The sequence below is a fragment of the Hyaena hyaena genome, unplaced genomic scaffold (genome assembly GCF_003009895.1).
Source record: "Hyaena hyaena isolate Hyena2069 unplaced genomic scaffold, ASM300989v1 scaffold_332, whole genome shotgun sequence".
In the NCBI taxonomy this organism is placed as follows: Eukaryota; Metazoa; Chordata; class Mammalia; order Carnivora; family Hyaenidae; genus Hyaena; species Hyaena hyaena.
The window spans coordinates 183354-197360 of record NW_024080964.1 but is presented as its reverse complement, the minus strand read 5'-3'; the positions used below and the strand labels follow the sequence as shown (position 1 = coordinate 197360).

At 35.1% G+C, this 14007-nt stretch overlaps 1 protein-coding gene across 1 annotated transcript in view; it reads right to left on the bottom strand.

Annotated features, from left to right (window-relative positions):
* CCDC88A (coiled-coil domain containing 88A) overlaps window positions 1–14007 on the bottom strand; it is a 141801-nt gene that overhangs the window by 18262 nt on the left and 109532 nt on the right. The window contains exons 19-23 of the mRNA XM_039249199.1: window positions 9960–10121; window positions 8385–8662; window positions 8058–8201; window positions 5794–5980; window positions 2207–2352 (exon numbers count right to left, since the gene is read on the bottom strand). Coding sequence (XP_039105130.1) covers window positions 2207–2352; window positions 5794–5980; window positions 8058–8201; window positions 8385–8662; window positions 9960–10121 — 917 coding nt within the window. The remainder of the gene's footprint in view (window positions 1–2206; window positions 2353–5793; window positions 5981–8057; window positions 8202–8384; window positions 8663–9959; window positions 10122–14007) is intronic.

Below are 14007 nucleotides of genomic sequence, written 5' to 3'. Positions count from 1 at the left end.
ATCTCACAGTTCCTGAGTTCGAGCCCCGCATCAGGATTTGTGTTAACAGCTCAGAGACTGAAGCCTGCTTCAGATTCTGTGTCTCCCTCTCTCTCTGCGCCTCCCCTGCTCACACTCTCTCTCTGTTTCTCAAAAATAAACAAACATTTAAAAAAATTTAAAAAAACAAAACAAAGTGACATTATGAAATCTTTGCCTTAGGTCCCCTTAACTCCATAATGAAATAGAATGTATCAAAAAGGATGGAGGTAAAGAAAGCATCCAAGAGGCTAATGAAGTAGTCAGTCTAGTTCAGCTGTTAGGCTGAATTAGGGTAGTAGGAACCAGAACGAATAGATTTGAAAGAATTTTTTGAAGATGGTTTGTGAAAAGGTGTTGCCAACAGTTACAGCAGAGCACAACTGCAGATGGTCTATACTTCCTAATTGTTTTCTCTTTTTATCTGCTGAAATATCATCAGGAACTTCCAAGTCCTACCTGTTCACTGTCACTTCTGCTAGGACCATGTGACAGAGGCATTCAGCTAAAACTGTCTGACATATAAGATTAGTATTTTTAATTTAAATTCAAAAACTCAGAAGTGCCTGCATGGCTCAGCCAGTTATGTGTCTGACTTGATTTTGGCTCAGGTCATGCTCTCATGGTTCATGTGAGCAAGCCCTTCTTTGAGCTCTTTGCTGACAGTGTAGAGCCTGCTTGGGATTCTCTCTCTCTCCCTCTCTCTCTCTCTTCCCTCCCCCCCCCACTCTCCCAAAATAAATAAATAAACATTAAAAAAAATAAATTCAAAAAGTCAGAGTAGATACTAATATTTCTAAGTCACCTATACAGATACAATTACTGAAACTTTGGAAATGTATTATTCCCTGAAAACCAGAATGTTAAGGAGATAAAATTTTGGAAAATGCCTTTGCTTAAGGGACAGAAAACTCAAAGGGCTTTACATACACTTACTGCTAAAAGACCTCTATTGCAGAGAGTAAAGGCATACATACCCCTGAAAGGATTGAAGGTGTAGTCCAAAGTGGCCAGCCACAAATGTGGAATTTCTTTGAAGTTATGCATTTATCTTAAGAGCTCATGCAAACTCTGCCTTTTGCTCCATAAACACCTGTGTTAATATAGAGATCATGTTCCCTGCCCCAAATTTTATAAGAAAACTGATTTCTTATGTGCCCTAGCTCACCATCAAATAGATTAAGAGATGCTTCATTTCATCATCTGTGTTATTTCTATTAAACTGTGGTGTTTTTCATTTAGGGAGGGAACAGGAAATGAAAAGAATTTAACAAAGCTGAATCTTGGTGTAAAGTAAAGACCATCCACTGAACTGCTCAGGCCCAAATCCCTAATTTACCAGATCCCTCCACTTAATGGAGGCATAACTTACCAATATTAAGCCTTGTCAATTCTATCTCTTACAGCTCATATTTAATCTCAACTACCATTGCTTGTGAATTGTTTCACTAGATTATTGCAACAGTCTTTCTAAAATTTACTCCTTGTCTCTATTCTCAGAACCTCCAATCCAAACTCTAAAATGTCATCAGTGCCTTAAAACACACTTAACACACTTAAAACACAGTGCCTTAACACACACACACACACACCCTAATCATTTTACTCCCCTGCTCAATTTTTTCAACAACTCCTTTGTATGGCATAGAAAAACCTTTGTGAAATGGCTCCTAAGTTTTCAATCTCTTCTCTATTGCTTCTCCTTCCTCAATTTTGCTCTAGGAAGAACTATTAAATTTTAGGTACTAGACCATACCATAACACACCTTCATTACAACTCCATGTTACTTCATTTGTGCTCTCTTGGCCTGGTATGTCTTCCTCAGGCAAACTCCCATAAGCCTCTTTTAAGTCTCAACTTTGGTAACCATCTTTTGAAAGTCCATCTTGCCTCTCTTAGACAGTTACTCCTTCACCCCCATATTTGTTATATTTCTATGGCCTCATATACATACTTCCATTATAGCAATTATTTGTATTTCTTGCTTTATGTTACTAGTTCCTGAGAGTAAGACCTATGTGTTTTTATGTTAGTATTTGTGGTTATACTAGCATAGTGCCTGGAACATAAGCATTCAAAAAAATATACAGAGAAATAGTAATGTTGAAAATTAAAAAACAATAGCCGTGACTGTCACTGGGTGGCAATGATAAAATGATAAGTAATATTGTAAAATTTGGTACCTACATGTATTGTCTTTGTTCAACATGAAAGAGATCCTTGCTTTCCATATTTTGTTCCAATAGTGTTCTGTTTTGTAGCATTAATGTCTGAATTTGATCTAGCAGATGTCGATTTTCTTCTTCTAAATTTCCCTTAAGTTGACTTAGCAACTGTTTAAATACAAACATTTAAAACAAATTAACACTTACATTTAATATAAATCACCCAAAACATCTGAAAAATAAAAAGTGCTTCACAAAGACTTAAGTCTTCTGCTACTTGAACAATTAGATGGTTGCACTTTGATCAGAACCTGAGTAATTATTTTAGTTATGACAACTAAAATAGTGAGTTATGTGTGGTACACACATTTTTTAAAATTCTTACAAATAGTGGGCTTAAATAACATATAACAAATTATCTAGTTCCACAAACACCTGCTTTCTTCAAACCGTTTAACTTCTAGTCCGAATGTTACTTGGCCTTCTATTTAAGGAGCTATGAATCAATGCAGAAGTGGGCTTTAATGACCTCATCTATAAAACGAGAATACCCCAGACTGTTGCAAGGATTAAATAACATATGTAAAGTACCTTGTGTACTTTATATGTACATATGCCTGTAACATGCAGTTATTCTCCTCCCTGTACCTACACTTTCTTGTGCTGTGACTTTGTACTTTTACCATTAAATAGTGGAGCTTATTTTCTCTCTTTGAATTTGGAAAGCCTTTGGCCACGGGAAGGAAGTGGCGGTGATGGAAGCCCCAGGCCTAGGCCTCAAGAAGCCTTATGTGCTTCCACTTGGAATCCTGCTGGATGATAAGAGATCACGTGGCAGAGAGAAGAGTTATGCCAGCTGGGGCCACCCTAGGCCAACCAGCCCACCCTCAGAGCATGTGCCATTTAAATGCAGATGTAGGATCAACCTCCAAGATCAAATGATCTTGGTCCACACCAATAACTGTTATCAGCAAATCTGCTCAGCCAATCCATAGATCATAAGCAAAAATAAATGTTTACTGTCTATTACCAAAGGTTCTATGTTGTTATACAACATTAATTACTGTGTCAATAGACAACTGATCAAGTATATATATAGAAAAGGGAAGAAATTTAAAGTAGATACAGCTCAGTGAATTAGAGCAAAGGGAACACATGTGTGCAACCAGCATACTGATCAAGAACAGCTCATTAACCATATTCCAATAACCATCCCTTCCCACAAAGATTAATTGCTATCCTGGCTTCTAACACTATGGATTCATTTTCTCACTCCCTCTAAATCATGTTATTATAGGACTTAGCCCTTAGCCAAGAGTTAACACTTAACTGGGTTAGGACAATCAGCCAGAGATAAGTAGGTCGTCAAGGCCCTTTCTGGTCTCTCCTGGACAGCTTTCCACACCACCAGTGTCATGTAAAAACTTTATCAAGATTCACTATGGCTGAGTGTCTCATTCCTTGGCTCTCCCAATTTTTGACAAATTTCCCAATCTATTACTTGCCCCAACCAATATTCCAACCTCAAGTCATCTGAGAGTTGACTTTTGACAACTCTCCTGGGAATGGGGACTTTTTTATGCTCTGCTCAAATCAAATCAGTTTGCTCTGGTAGCAAAGTTGATTGTTTTCACAGTACGCCCTTCACCTGAACTACCAAGTGTTGGAACTAGGGAGGGGAATGGGAGAGGGGAATGGGAGAGGGAATGGGAGAAATCACAAGATAAAATGCCTCAGACAACCAGAGTTCCTATCCAAAGTTGAATAGCTTTTCTTGAATAAATGCTTCTCACTTTGTTGCATACCCTTCCTTGAGGTCCAAAGTCCTGGAATGTTTTTGACAATTCTGCCCAATTTTATTGTTTCTTAGGGAATTGATTTGTCCCATTCCTCCTTCTCTAAGTCCATCATTCCATTTATATTTTACTTAGACTTTTAAAAATCACAGGCAGAATGAATATTCTGTGCTTTTTGAGCCTTGTTGGGTAATTATATGTATATGATTTTTATTAAACTAATTTTTCTTTCTATTGGTTTATCATTTCAGACAAAAAGCTTCTAAGTATTACTTTTCTGAAAATCTATTCCTATTTTCCTTTAAAGGTTAGCTTAAGTGCTTGTTTCTTAAAAGTGCCATGAAATTCAGGTGTTAAGCTATATTCAAACATCAATGATTTGGGGACCAACCAATAAAATTTAAGGGTTATCTAAGGTTTTCAGTATCCGTTTATATTTTAGAACTTGTATTGCTTTATCAAACCATCAAAAGAGAGGCATGGGGGTGCCTGGGTGGCTCAGGTGGCTAAGTGTCCGACTCTTGATTTTTGCTAAGATCATGATCTCACAGTTTGTGAGTTCGAGTCCCACACGGGGCTCTGCACTGACAGCACGGAGTCTGGTTGGGATTCTCTCTCTCTCCTTCTCTCTCTGTGCACACGTACACCGTCTCTCAAAATAAATAAACAAACTTTAAGAAAAATAAATAAAACCTAAAAAACAAAGAGATCATGGACTTATGTTAAGAACAGAACTGTATACATAAGGCCAACGTCATTTCGGTTCAAAATGCGCAAATGACTCTCCTGTTTTACTCTGAATAAAGTTATCTTTGTTCAAAGATGACTATTAAAATCTCAATCTATACTTCTTCATTCACCCTGAAAGTCTTCCATATCCCCCTTTACCCTACTTCATTTTTACCTTCATTTTACCTAACTTATCTACTTTGTAACATCCCATATATTGCAGACTAATTTTCAAAACAGGTAGAGCAGTATTGCCAGTCCATATGCTCTGCAGAATCTTGCCATTCTCCACCAAGAGGCTGAGTCTATTTCCTCTCTCCCTTGAATCTGAATGAGACTTTGACTGCCTCAGTGAATAGAATGCAGGGGAAGTGATGCTGCATGACTTCTGAGGTTTGATCATCAAAGCAGAGATGGCTTCTGTCTCATTCTCACCATGTTATGAGAAAGCCCCAACCAGCCCTCCTGGAGACACCATGTAGAGAGAAAACTGATGCCTCCAGATGAAAGCCAGCATCAGCTACCAAACATGCATTCAGCCTTTCATCTTCAGGCTGGGGGCCCAGTGGCAAGTGAAGCAGCGATAAACTGTTCCCACTATCCCTATCCAAATTCTGATCCACAGATTGGTGAGCCTAATAAATGTTTGCTTTACACCACCAAGTTTTAGAGTAAAGTGCTATATAGCCATGTTACAAAACACTGAAACACTATGTATTTCAGTTACTTGTGTTTATTGTCTATTTCCTTCCACCAAAATATAAGCTCCACCAAGGGAGAGATTTTTACCTCTTTGGTTTACCCCTAGTACATGCTAGGGGGTAAATAAACATTTTTTCATTCAACAAGGGCACAATTTTACATTTTCAAAGTATCTGGACACATACGCTTAAAGTAATAGTAAACAATGTTGATATTAATAATAACAGAGGTTTTTCTGAATTAGTTGTGAATTTCAATGATCCCTGATCACTTCTTTTAGAAATACCCCACCAAATATATATTGCTATCATCATTTTAATATGATTGTTTACTTTTTAGGCATGTCTTGACTCCTAAAAGGAAGAAACCTGGTAAAGCTCACCTCACACTGGTTATTTAGCTTGGTGGATGTGATGTCCAACTGTTGGTACTGTTCCTTTAGCTTTGAAAATTCAGCTTCTAATCTTGTTTGTTCCAGTTTGGAATTATTTAGAAGACTTTTCAAGTTTTTATGGTCAGTCTGTAAAACTTCAGTTTCTTTTACAAGCTGATTATATGTATGGTTCAACCTATAATTAGAAATCATGACAGAAATAGAATTAGATTCCTTAATAGCTTTCACTGTAATTTACACAATGTGAAAATACTGTGGATCACAGACATATTTAGAGAATATAAAAGGCTCTTTTGCCAGTGACTAAACTCTTCAAAAATAATCTATTCTGTAAAACTCGATTAAAAAAATTCAGACTACTCTTCCCTTGACATCTTCCAGCATTTAAATGTTTAAGAAGTAAAGACACTTATAATTTTATCATTAAAATGTGAAGTACTAATAAGAAAATAAATAGATTAAAGGACAAAAGAGACAATAACCAATCCAGTTTAGATTTCATAGAGAATTTTAAAATTCTAAAATTCAATGGATAAACAAACTATTGTTTTTCAGATAAGTCTTTTTTTTTTTTTTTTTTTGGTGAAAGAGCTCTTTCAAGGTTTTGCTTAAAGCCTTTTCTTCCTTTACAACATAGACATGAATGCATAAACGCTGGTATAGAACAGCTTTGAGAGACAGAGAATGCTGAGAATCACCCTTCCCTTTCAAACCTGCAGAATCTTCTCATTCAAGATCATCATACTCAATTTCTTATCATTTAGGCTAAGCTCTTTCTCAGAAGGCTACTCAGTAATGAATAAAATTAGATTCCTAGAATGCCTATCCAAGCTCACCAACTGTCCCAGTTTGTTGCAAAACCCAACAAGGTTAGGTTCAAGATGGGGCTTTGACACTAAATGCCTTCCCCAATGTTATGTGTGTAAAAAAAAAATTTAAAAAAAGACCTTGTCATGGGGCACCTGGGAGGCTCAGTCGGTTGAGTGTCCAACTTTGGCTCAGGTCATGATCTCACAGCTTGTGGGTTTGAGGCCTGGGTAGGGCTCTGTGGTGAGGGCTCAGAGCCTGGAGCTGCTTTTGATTCTGTGCCTCCTCCTCTCTCTGCCCCTCCCCTGCCTGCACTTTCTCTCTCATTCAAAAATAAATAATAAAACATTTAAAAAAATTAAAAAAGACCCTGTCTTTGTATTCTATAATTTGTCACAATTTGGTCTTCTACTGAACATACCTTAAAGATGGATCCTTCTTGATTCTAGCTTGGTGCTGAGCTTACTGAAGTTCAAATCCCCTAGTACACTATTTCTAGTTATAACTATTAGTAAATTAAAAACTAGAAACTTAGAGGGATTTTTTTTGTAAAGGAAAAGAAAAGGAATTAAAAAATGGATTATATTAAATTCATAATAGGACAACAGTCAATGAATGACCTTCATTTGAATTTTTTTGTGCTGCCTTTTAGCACTTCACCTATGGTTAAGATTCTAAATGCAGTGCCAATGTTCAGGCTGCTTAAACTTTCAAAGGTTTCTAAAAACCTTTTGAAATGTACCCTTATAAAGCAGGCTGATTACCAGTTGGCAAGTTTTGATTTTTCCAAAGCTACAATTTAAAAAATAATTGCCCCATGGCAATATGACAACCATTAATACCTAAGACAGTTAAAAATAAAAGTTCAAATCAGTCAGCTAGAAAATAGGAGGCTGCTCACTTGTAGCAACTTTGAAAGACAAGAACTGAGATACCAGACTAGCAAAAAGACAGACATAAAGAATCAGATTTCATTACATTCTATAGCAATAGAGCATGTAAATGCTATCAAGATACAAAGATTCCTTTATATAATGTGGCTTAAAAACTTAATTAGTTGAATAAATCAAGAGAGAAACAGTAAGAGAAAACAAGGCACCCAGGTTTTCAAGCCATTTTATAATGAGCTGCATGATTTTGTTGGGTAATTTACTTGTTGCTCTGGGGTCTTTTTAAAAATTCTAGGGGGACCTTGGGTGGCTCAATTGGTTAAGTGTCCGACTTTGGCTCAGGTCATGATCTCACAGTCCGTGGCCGAGTTGGGCTCTGTGCTGACAGCTCAGAGCCTGGAGCCTGCTTCAGATTCTGTGTCTCCTTCTGTGTCTGCCCCTCTCCCGCTCAAGACATTAAAAAAAATTCTAATTTACAGATGGTAATGCAAAGGGGCAGTATATACTCTGAATGTAATGAATAATATAAAACTAGAATATATGAATATTTATTACCTATCATTTTCACCACAAAGTTTCTTATATTCTGCAGCTATAGTCTCATGGTTTTTATTTTCAAGGAGCATTTTTTCCTGTTCTACTTTCAGTGTTTTTTCCAAATCTTCCAACTGTCCTTTCCGTTTTAGTAACTGATTGTAACTGGGGAAAAAAACAAAGTATTTGGTTTATAATTATTTAGAAAAAGGATATACTTTAGAAACAAGGAAAACAAGAGTAATTTATTAATGAGTATCAGATAACATGATAAATTTCCTATATAAATTATCTTAGATCTGTTTAACATAAAATTTATTATATTATCTAAAAAAGATAATAAATTACCGATCTTCAAGGTCTTTATGTTCTACTTCAAGATTTTTGTGGGCAGACTTTAGAGTTCCATGTTTAGTGATGAGAGACTCATACTCTGAAGCCTGCCGTTCATGAAGAAGTTCCAGCTTTTCATGATCTTTGATCAGAGAATCATAGAGAGATTTCAGATCTTCTCGCTCTTTGATTACAGCTTCATTTTCATTTTCTAAAGAAGACTGCTGGATTAGGAGTTGTGCATTCTGATTCATAAGTGACGTACTTTGGGAATTAAGGGTAGAATTTTCAACCTATAAGAAAGCATATTGTTAATCAGACATAAATAGCTTCCTATTTTTCGAGAAGACACAAATATGTGGTATGTGTTTATTACAGATAAAATAATTTTCCCACGTTAAAAACTATTCAAAATATAATTCTAATGGCAATATAAAAAATATAAAAGATAATACTGACTTTAAGAAGTCCTATATAAATCACAACAGATATATTCATACTGAGAAAGTGTGGTTTTTACAAGTATGCCAAAGAAAAAGGCTACAATTTAATTTTTATTTCTGGCAGATGTTATTAAAAATTATGAAATATATACCATGTATATGTTTTGGGTTGAATTATTTTAAATGAAGGTGATTAGAAACAATTTGTATGCCACTCATGAAAAGGTACAGAATCTAAAATGCTAATTTATCATTTCCTAAAAATTGAGTTGACAGAACTGAAAAATTACTTGTGACATTTCAACTAGAAATTTTCTCAAGAGTCTACATTAACTTAGCATGTGTTTTACCATTTGGAAAAGAGTTACAGAAAGATCTTTCAGATCTGGAGATGGAATTTTTTTCCTCTGGCTCTTTAAGAGGTTTCAAATAGTTAACACATTTCCCGACCTGATCATTCTATTTGAAAAAATACTGCAGCATTAATTGCAAGATCTCAACTAAGGAAAAGTCTGAGGACAAAATTCTCATGTTCTGTTGTTTTCTAATAACTTATATGAAAGCTGTAAAAATGAAATAAGCAATGATATGTTGCAACCATTCTCTAAAGCAAGGGTTTCTGCTTAATTACAATCAACTTGCTGAAACAGGTAAAAGGCCATTAAGTAAATATAAATAAAATAAAGATGAAATTATATTTTAACTAAGTATTTTATTTTGCTTATTTATTTTTTTAATGCTGAGCCTTTCTGGCAGGTGCTGCTGCAGCTCCCCTGGCTCCTCATGCAGCTGTTGTGCTTCACTATGGCCCTGTGCATTCTCGTAAATAAATGTACTTAAATAATTTAAATAATAAAAGTATTTTAAATAAAAATTTTAAAATATAAAAATAGTTTTTTAATATTTTAAATAAAGAGAAAATTACTTTTTTTTGTTCATTGAATGAATTTATTAGTTAACATTTAGAGGCTGACATTTTAAAAACTGTTGTAATCTGAAGTCTGGTATAGCACTAAATAGAGTTTATCGCCCATTATCTCCCATTAAATACACTCACTAAGAAACAATGTTACCATGTCCAGTTATCCTTATTTTAAGAGCATAATTCAAACATCTGGTTGCACATCCCCAAATATTACATTACAACCTGAAGCTTCGCATTCTGTGTTTGAAGAGTAGTATTCTGTTCCTGTAATGATACCGTCTGCCTCTGAAGTGCAAGAATCTGAGCCTGCAAATTATTGTTCTGTGTCTCAAGTTGCTTCAGTTGAGTTTTCAGTGCTTGCTTCTCTGCTTGCAATGTAGCATTCTTAATAAAGAAAACACATTTTAAAAAGCAACAAACATTTGTGTAACAGATATTAGAATTTTATAACAACTATTACCATTATAATCCAAAAAACCCCAACAATCTTAAAAGAGTTAAACAGTTCCCCACTATTCCAAATTATAAAGAGAGATTTAATCTAAGAGAAAGAAAGATAATACTAAAACCTTACCATACTATTGCGTCTCTATACTGTAATGCTTTAGAGCATCCGAAAAATAAAATATTCCTTTCTCAAAAATTAACACAAGAAATTAGAATGGAGAGAGGGAGGCAAACCATAAGAGACTCCTAAATACAGAGAACTAACTGAGGGTTGTTGGAGGGGAGGTGGGTAGGGGGATGGACTAAAAGGGTGATGGGCATTAAGGAAGGTACTTTTTGGGATAAACACTGGGTGTCATATGTAAGAGATGAATAACTGGATTCTACTCCCGAAGCAAAGACTACACTATATTAACTAACTTGAATTTAAATTAAAAAAAAAAAAAGAAGCTAGAATGGGGTTGTTAATATCATTTTTGTGTTGTTCAAAAGTGTGTGGGATTGTGTCTAGCCAATGAAGTGCACATTAATTGCCCAAAGGCAAATATATATGTAGGCAAGTGTTGGTCCCATGGGTAGCAGCAAAACTATTTTATAAACACAAATTTGGAAGAGAAGCAGGAACAATTTCAGCCATGTGTTTAAAAAAATTTAGGCCATAATTGACCTAACAGATGTTACATATTTTCTTTAGTTATTTTTTTCCATAGTATAAAACACTCACTAAAACTCTATCTCGCCCATAGGACTTCTGGAGCAAATCCAAACAAAACATACAATTTTCAATTTTTCCAGTACATTTGACCATATTTCAATTTTATAGTTAAACAGTTGAATTACTATGCAAATCGTAGATCATTATTAATTTAATGCAAAATATATTAAAAGGTTTGCCATAGTTTAGATTAATTCTAAATAACATTTCATAAAAAATTAGTATCAAAAAGTATAAACAAAGGACTCTCTAGAAAACTCAAATAAAACTTTATACATAAAAAGGCCAGAATTTGTTGCACATTACTGCGATACGCATAAAAAATTACACTGAACCACAACAATTCACTTTTATCATATCTACACAGGGGACAAAGGAAACATTCATTTTATATACTTTCATGTTACATATACTACATGTCACTGTATGAAAGCGAGTAATGATTTAATCCAAACATTATGCCACAAAATCAAAGCTGAGGAAGCCAAAGGCTTTAAGGCTTTAAGATGGGTTTTGGTATTGTCCTCTTATGCTCATTTGTTCAGATAAAAGGGATGAAAAAATTTACACTGGAAAAGTAATATGGAGGGGCGCCTGGGTGGCTTAGTCGGTTAAGCGTCCGACTTTCGCTTAGGTCATGATCTCGTGGTTCGTGGGTTTGAGCCCCGCGTCGGGCTCTGTGCTGACTGCCAGCTCAGAGCCTGGAGCCTGTTTCAGTCTGTGACTCCCTCTCTCTCTGACCCTCCCCTACTCACGCTGTCTCTCTCTCTCTCCTAGAAATAAATTAAAAAAAAAAAAAAAAGTAATATAGAACCACTAATGTATTTATATATTATCTTAATACACCAAAGAAGTGAACCATTTTCCACTTATGTATGTTAAGTACTCTGTAGTTCAGGTTTTAATAAACCAAAATGTACAAGTTCTAATGGTAAGTCTGGGTATCCCTACAGGAAAAGGAAAAACTCCTATAGTCTATAAAAGAATAAAAGAGAGTAGAAAGTAGAAACTAATTTGACAATAAACTATTTGTAAAAAAAAAAAAAAAAAAAAAAAAAAGAGAGTAGAAAGGATATCTCAGAGCAGGAAAAAATTTACAATGGAGAAGTTATGAGGTTAGTAAATACACTGGCAAAAACATCAAAATTACCAGTCTAATATAGGGTTAGCCATCTTTACAAATCATCATCTAAAATAAAATGGCTAAAATATGGCAACTAAGTACTATTTTTCCAATAGAAATTTACAAAGGAAGTCAATGGGAAAAGATTTACCTTACAGAACCTTACAAGTTTTTCTGAAATAGTTATTAGTCCAAGTGTGTGTCTATGTGTGTGTATATATATAAATGATGAAGGTGTGTGTCTATGTGTGTGTGTATATATATATATGTATGTATATATATATAATCACTGAATTATTAAAAACAGGCATTCATATACAGCTGATAAATATATAAAGATGTAAAATAGCTCACCAATTTAAAACATACAATTTAAAATATTTTCTTTCTGTTTTAATAAAAATTAAAAAGCTGGTAATACCAAACGTATATCTAAAAAAATAGGTACTCTATTAGAAGGATTGAAAACTAATCTGATTAGGCTAATATGATGATATCAGTTAAAATTATACACGTACATACATACAGAGATATGTATATATACCCTCTGGCCTATAGATTCCACTGTCAGGAACATATTATACATAGATTTTCATTGCAGCAAGATCTGAAAATAACCTCAATGTCCATCAATGTGGGATTTATTTAAATTAACATCCATACTACAGAATAATATGTGTTCACTAAACAAAATGAGATAAATCTATATTTGCCTAAAATAGAGAGATCCCCAAAATAACATAATTGAAAAATGCAAATAGAAATACTGTATAGCAGATCCCACAGATATGACTTTGTAAAAGAAATACCCTCCCAGACATACAGATGGCTAACAAACACATGAAAAGATGCTCAATATCACTCATCATCAGGGAAATATAAATCAAAACTACAATGAGATACCACCTCACACCTCTCAGAATGGCTTAAATTAACAACACAGAACACAGATGTTGGAGAGGATTCAGAGAAAAGGGGGACACTTTTACACTGTTGGTGGGAATGGAAACTCGTATAGCCACTCTGGAAAACAGTATGGAGGTTTCTCAAAAAGTTAAAAATAGAACTACCCTATGATTCAGCAATTGCACTACTGGGTATTTACCCAAGGATACCAAATCACTGATTCAAAAGGATACATCCACCTTGATGTTTACAGCAGTGCTATCAACAATACCCAAATCACGGAAAGAGCCCAAATGTCCACTGACCGATGAATGGATAAAGAAGTTGTGGCATATAGGGATGCCTGGGTGGTTCAGTCGGTTAAGCTTCAGACTCTTGATCTCAGCTCAGGTCACGATCTTACGGTACATGAGTTTGAGCCCCACATCAGGCTCTGTGCTGACAGAGTGGAGCCTGCTTGGGATTTTCTCTCTCCCTCTCTCTCTGCCCCTCTCCTACTCTCTCTCAGAAATAAATAAAACTTAAAAAAAAAAATCAAAAAAGAAAAAAGGAGTTTATATGTATGACAGAATATTATTTGGCCATTAAAAAGAATGAAATCTTACCATTTGCCACCACGTAGATGGAGCTAGAGAGTATTAGGCTAAGCAAAATAAGTCATTCAAAGAAAGACAAATACCGTATGATTTCACTCATATGTAGACTTTAAGAAATGTAACAGATGAACACAGGAGTAAGAAACAAAAGGGGCAAACCAGAAAACAGACTTTTAACTACAGATAACAAACTGAGGGTTGGTGAAGGGGAGGAGGGCATGGTGATAGGTTAAATGGGTGATGGGTATTAAGGAGGACACTTGTGATGAACATGGGGTATTATATATAAGTAACGAATCACTAAATCCTACACCTGAAACTAGTATATTGTATATTAAGTAACTAGAATTTAAATCTTGGACAAAAAAAAGAAATCTACTTTTTAAAAAAATTTTCTGTTTATTTTTGAGACACAGAGAGACCAAGCACGAGTGGGGGGGGGGGGGGGGAAAGGGAGACAGAATCCGAAGCAGGCTCCAGGCT